The sequence below is a fragment of the Pipistrellus kuhlii genome, unplaced genomic scaffold, assembly GCF_014108245.1.
Source record: "Pipistrellus kuhlii isolate mPipKuh1 unplaced genomic scaffold, mPipKuh1.p scaffold_m20_p_2, whole genome shotgun sequence".
NCBI classification, from domain to species: domain Eukaryota; kingdom Metazoa; phylum Chordata; class Mammalia; order Chiroptera; family Vespertilionidae; genus Pipistrellus; species Pipistrellus kuhlii.
In genome coordinates this window covers 120,381,407-120,387,406 of record NW_023425515.1, presented here as the reverse complement: position 1 = coordinate 120,387,406, position 6,000 = coordinate 120,381,407, and the positions used below count along the sequence as shown (strand labels likewise).

Here is a 6,000-nt window from a genome sequence, read left to right as displayed (position 1 = left end):
GAAGCCGGCGCCTCCTCACCCCTCCTGTGCTTTGGTTCTTCTCCAGAAAACGGAAGGAAGCCGGAGCGGGGAGACTGGTTACCCTCACTGTTCCCCCTCCCCCTTCCAGGTATCTGGACTGAGAGCCACCAGCTGGCATGTCTGGGAAGGAGGTGGGAAACCCCCAGATCCCCCTACAACATGGTTCCTGAAAAAGCAAACTCCGGGACTCGGAACGTCTGAAGATAACAGCAGTATATTCAAGTGAAACCATTTTCTTTTTAAAAAACAAAGAAAAAGGTACGAGTGTTAGTTTTCACAATGAGGTTATGAGTTCCGGGCAGCTGGCAATGACCACTGACCCTCTCAGTGCTCTGCCTCCTGCCCCACCACAGGCACCAGGGGACCCGGTGCCTCCAGGCGGCAGGAGGGGTGGCAGGTCCTGCCATTCGGGAGCAGCCCGAAGCTCAGATGGTCGGGGATGTGGATGCAGCGTGTGGAAGCTTCCAGCCGGCACCTGCCCCAGGCTAGCCGAACACTGTGTTGTGCTGCTGGGTCACCCGGATGAACGTCGTCCTCTTGCTGAGCTCTTTGAGTTTGGCGGCCCCCACGTAGGTGCAGGTCGACCTCAGTCCCCCCAGGATATCCAGGATCGTGTGTTCTACGTTTCCTCTGTAAGGCACTTCCACCGTCTTGCCCTCCGACGCTCTGGGAGAAAAAGGAAGTGCTCTTTTACCCCATCTCTTCTTCCTTAGGGACCAGTTACTCCCAGCTCTCGCCCCTGAAGCAGCCCCAGGGCCCTCGGTAGCCAAAGGCCCCAAACACCAGGATGGCCCCGCCCGCATCTCAGATGGGCAGGTCCTCGCACCCGAAATGCCTGACCTCCTGCCAGCTGCTCAGAGCACCAGGGAAGCATCTGTGAGCAACCCAGACCTGCTCAACGCATTCCTCTCAGCAGCGGGCCTCCCCTCTGCCCCACAGAAACTCACTTCACCTTTCTCCCCACCTGTCTGAGCTCCTGTCTCCCGCTGTGGGCAGGAGAGCAGATGTGGGGGGTTATCTCCAGGCCAACGGACACCGCCCCTTCTTCTCCTCTCCCTGATCAACAACAGAAGACCCTGGAGCTTCACCTGAGCGTCTCCCAAGGAGTGGGGGAGGAGGAGGAGGAGGAGGAGAAAGAGGCTGCCAATGAAATGCACACTCTCACCCAGCAGGTTATGTAGGCACCTCCACCAGCAGGATGCCCTGACTCCCCTCCAACAGCTTGCCTTCCCAGAGGGCAGGGCGCTGTGGGGCACATCCCCCCAGCTCACACCCGCACTCACGCAAGTCATACACCTGCGGTGCTGGGTGTGGGGTAAGGTCCCAGCAAGGTGGAACCAGAGTAGAACTTGGGACTTTTTTTAGCACCGAGCCTTGAGGGCTTAGGTTAGCATCTTCCTGTTTCTGGAGGAGCATTCAGAAACTCCGGTCCAGTGTAACGTGCAAACCCAAAATCTGTCCTTGCTGAGTTGGCCCTTCCTCACAGCCTCCAGTGACACTGACTCCACACGTCAGGTCCCTTCCTGCCAAATGGGGACACGGTCCAGACCCGCTTTTGGAGAGACTGCGCAAAAAAGGAGACCCCCAATCTATACAGAACTCTAGCCCCACCTACGGGCCAATCTGGAAATTTTAACAATTACCAAATTGTTACTGGAACTTTCTCTAGCTGGTCTCTCTTCAACTATTAAAATACTACCTCTTGATTAGAAACATAGTACCTGAAATTTCAAAAGGGAAAAACTCTTGTATCCTGAAACCTACACATGCAAGACTGCCCTTGGGTGAAGTCTGTATAGACCATGACTAGGCCACGGGCTGGGCTGGCGGCTGGCTTAGGGCACTGATTCCAGGAAGCGGGAGACTCAGGTCACTGCTCTCTGTGACCAGAGACAGCGTCCTTGCACGCGTGCCTGCCATGCCTGCCCTTTCATTTTCTGAGGCCCAGGCCTTCCGGGGGCTTCCTGGAAATCACCCAGATTTTCATCCTGGTTCTCTGCTAACTGCTGACAGCACCTTTTGCAAGTCCTTTACTGCTGCCGCTCAAGTCTTCTCACCTGTAAAACAATGGTGCTTTGATCTCCTAAGGATGGACAGCATGAGGACTAAATAAATGGATAACGACTGGGAAGGAACTAGCACAGCATACATAATGGGGTCTTAACTAAACAATGTCAATGAGGAGAACCATTCTTGTGAGGAGACAATGGTGATGAGGCTGCAAATGCCCAGGAAAAGAGAGGGAAAGGTGGAAGGGAGGAAGGGAGGAAAAGGAAGATGGAGAACAGATACATCCTGCAGGGCTCAGGCTGCCTTTTGGGTCAAAGTCCTGATTCCTCCAAGGGTGTCTCTTTCTTGTCTCAGGTTCGAATACACTTTCAGATAAGAGTCTTGCTGCTCCTGAATATTTTATCTCCTGTTGTGTCTGGACCCTGCTGACATGACAGGAGATGACTTTTCTTTTGGCCCCTTGGCTTCTGTCCATGCTGGAGCCTCGTGGGCCTTCCCTGTCTGCTTTTCTTAGACCCCGAAACAGATGCGACAGCTACAGGGCAAACAGTGTACTCCAAGCAAAGTGGCCAGCTGCCGCCCCCCATGGCTCCTCACACCCCAGTGCCCAGGAGTCCCCGCCCACCTGGGATGTGACAGTGGCTGCTGGGAAAGCGGGAGCTTGGCCAGAGGTCCCCCCTCCTCCATCAGTCACCACACGGGATGGCCGTCCTCAGGCTGCAGGGGAAGGAGTGTGCCCTTGCTCTGATCATCGGAGGTGGCCAGTCAGTCCCCTACTCCTCTTTCCCAACCCGCCTTCCCCATTCTATAATGTTCTATTTATTGAGGTCCCCCCAAAAGAGAAAGACTGGCAGAGAGAGGATGGAAATCCCCGGTTCCCTACAGAAGAAAGAGCTTGAGAGACGGTGCCCCACAGTGCCCCCCCCCCCCCCGCCTGCCCACCTGCCTGCCCACTGCAAATCTCTGGGAGTGCTGATGTTTCACCTCTGGATTGGTTTGAACCTTATGTAATGCACCTGGATCCCATGTCCTTACAATAAGCGGTTAGTGTGGAAGGAATGGTGGGACATGGAGGGTAGGAATGGTAGGACACAGAGGGCTTGGGTTCCATCCCAGCGCTGAGGCTTCTGGGGAAAGACAGTTGGCCTCCCACAGGGGACTTTCTCCTGAGTCTAAGGACCTCCGTCCTGCCCCTCCGTGTGCCCTGTCATCAGCGCCAACCCCAATAAGGGCAACAGCAGCCTCTCTGGAGCAGGGCAAGATCATAGATATATCGTCATATAAACACACATGCAGGCAATAAAATGGAAGTGATTTTAACCACTGTCGCCCCAATAAACCTAACTTAACGGTAAAACAATAACGTAGATGGAAGTGAACTAAAGGCCAGGTTATCTTTCAGGATCATGGATTTAAAAAAAGAAGGAATGCAGATGTAGCATCCTGTCTACAATGAGGGGCAATGACGTGGCTAAAGATGATGCCTGTTTCAATGGTCAGAGCCGACAGGTGCTGTGTGAGGCCCGTGGGCGAAACATGGCATTCTTCAAGAAAGCCGAGCACCACATGATGGTCCAGAACCATACCTGTTTCATACGCAATGAAGACCCTTCTTCAACCCAATTCTCGCAGCCTGCACACATACCGGGCTAGAGGTCAGAGGTCACTGGGAGAGATCAGCAGAGGCTCTACCATAGGGGTGTCGAACTCAATCAGAGAAGGGGCCAAAATCTAAAATCCAGCCTAAATCGCGGGCCGAATGGTTTACTGAACAGTCATAAACTGTCATTGTGATGGAAACGCAGCGGAGTGCAGTGATGACAGCACGGTGCAGGCCACATTGCAAGGCCTGGTGGGACGGATTTGGCCCGCGGGCCTTGTGTTTGACACATGTGCTCTACCAGAAGGAAGTCTGGAGTGTCACCTCGGGGACTGGTGAGCAGGAGCCCTCCCTACTCACACACACCCCAGTCCATGTCCAACCCATCCCCAATCAGCTCTGCCATCACTGCCTTCTGAGGGCCCCCAGCACTGCACACTAGCTGGGTAAGAATATGGCTACTTACAAAGAGCGAGACAGGTTTTGCAGCCCCTGCCCGTAGTGCTTTCCTATAAAGAGAAGCCACGTGCTTTGAGACCTGCTTCCACCCGTTTCTGAGAGGAGCAGGAGAAATGCGAGTCCTTGCCGGCGAGAAGCCTTACCTGTACTCGGCCACCCCTCCTGCGTGTTTCTTCATGGCTGTTTCGGAGCTCATCCCATAGAAGAGCTTGAGCTTCTGCCCGTCCCTCTCGATCACCTCCCCAGCACACTCGGCGTGGCCCGAGAACATGCCTCCGAGCATGACGAAGTCTGCTCCGGCTCCTACACGCCCAGCGTGGGACAGGAGGAAGCAGCAATGGAAAGAGCTCAGAGAAAACAGGCTCCGGGAAGATCCAAGTGCCACCCCCTCTCACCCTCCCGCCACCTAGCTACCATCCAAAGAGAAGCCCACCTCTCCCTTCCGGACAAAGTTTAACAAGGGCCAGTCCTCCGTCATCAACAATGAGCACCTTCCGAGGGTGAACTTAGACTCTGAGCAGCATTGGAAGCTCCCCGCCGTCCATCTTATCCCTGATGCAGTAACTGCTCTACAGGCGTCTGGTCTACCTTCAGCTCTTGGCACGCTCACACCGTGTACATTGTGAGGACTCGGAGCAGACCGAACCTCCTATACCGGAATGGCATGAAGGACAGACACCTGCACCTGTGTATGTACGCATGGACATGTATTGTGTAAAACTCGACCTCCCGCCTCTGTTGTGATATTTGCCTTCTAGAATAAATAATATCCCATGTTAATCACCAAATGGCATGAAGCCTCCAGGCCAAATGCAGAGGACACAGGGGTGTTGACGCTGCCTTTGAAGGCTGCACTGGGACAGGGCCAGGAGCTGCTGGAGCAGCGGGACTGGCCACTGCCGCGTCCCAGGTCTGTCCCAGTGCCTGGCACATGGGAGACGCCCATGCCTGGTTGTGAAGGAAGTAAAGGGTGTATGTGAACAGAAACCATCCCACCCCCACCCTGTCCATGGACAACTGTGCAGACAGGGTCTCCACCGACTGCTACAAACCACTGCAGCCGCTGCCCAGGAAGTCCTAGCGAGGGTTCACATTCGGAACACGAGGACACCAGGGGACGGATACACTACGTCAGTGGTCAGCAAACTGTGGCTCTCGAGCCACATGTGGCTCTTTGGCTCCTTGAGTTTTTAGCAAAGGCAAACTTAGTAGTACCCTAATTAAGTTAATAACAATGTATTAACAATTAATACATTGTTAATAACAATGTAATAACAAACTACCTAGATAGTTTAAGTTTAAACTATGGCTCTCAAAAGAAATTTCAATCGTTGTACTGTTGATATTTGGCTCTGTTGACTATTGAGTTTGCCGACCACTGCCTTAAGTCATTAGGATGAAGGACAAGGAGGAGCAAGCATAGGAACCCTGAAAAGTGGCCGTGACCCCTTCCATCTGGTTATTTAAATAGTTATGAGGACTCCGGGGGTGGGTTGGGGGCTCAGTCTTACAGTCCCTTCTGCCAGCATCTCTGACAGGCAGGCTGCCCAGCAGGCCCTTTGGCCTGGCACCACAGGGCTTCCTGCCTGTAACCAGCTTTGAGCCATTCCTTGCGGGGTCCCTAACACAGATGCTGGCTCCGTGGCCCCTGTGCCATGATTCTAAGGTGACTGAGAAAGCGAGAGTCAGCCAGGCCCCCTGATGACCACAGCCTGGGAGCAGATGGAAACAGCGGGAGCACAGACACAGGTCCTCAATGGTGCTTTGAAGAGGCTTCTAATGAACCTCGTTTCTGACCCTTCCAGGCCTTTCCCACCAGCACGTTCCCTGATCCAGTCCCTCTTCTCATGCTCCCTAGCTCCCCCTGCACTTGCTGGAGGGAGAGCGGACGAGGAAAGACTCTAGGAACC

General features: G+C 54.1%; 1 protein-coding gene across 6 annotated transcripts in view; it reads right to left on the bottom strand.

The window, feature by feature from the left end:
- Positions 1–221: 221 nt before the first annotated feature.
- The window catches only part of GMPR (guanosine monophosphate reductase), a 39,744-nt gene continuing 33,965 nt past the window's right edge, over positions 222–6,000 (bottom strand). For 4 of the 6 annotated variants that reach the window (XM_036448072.2, XM_036448074.2, XM_045584289.1 and 1 more), the window contains exons 8-9: positions 4,234–4,393; positions 395–687 (exon numbers count right to left, since the gene is read on the bottom strand). In XM_036448072.2, coding sequence (XP_036303965.1) covers positions 507–687; positions 4,234–4,393 — 341 coding nt within the window. In that variant the 3' untranslated portion in view covers positions 395–506. Of the gene's footprint in view, positions 688–3,015; positions 3,276–4,233; positions 4,394–6,000 lie in introns of all 6 variants that reach the window. The other 2 variants (XR_004989653.2, XM_036448073.2) reach the window with 2 other exon arrangements.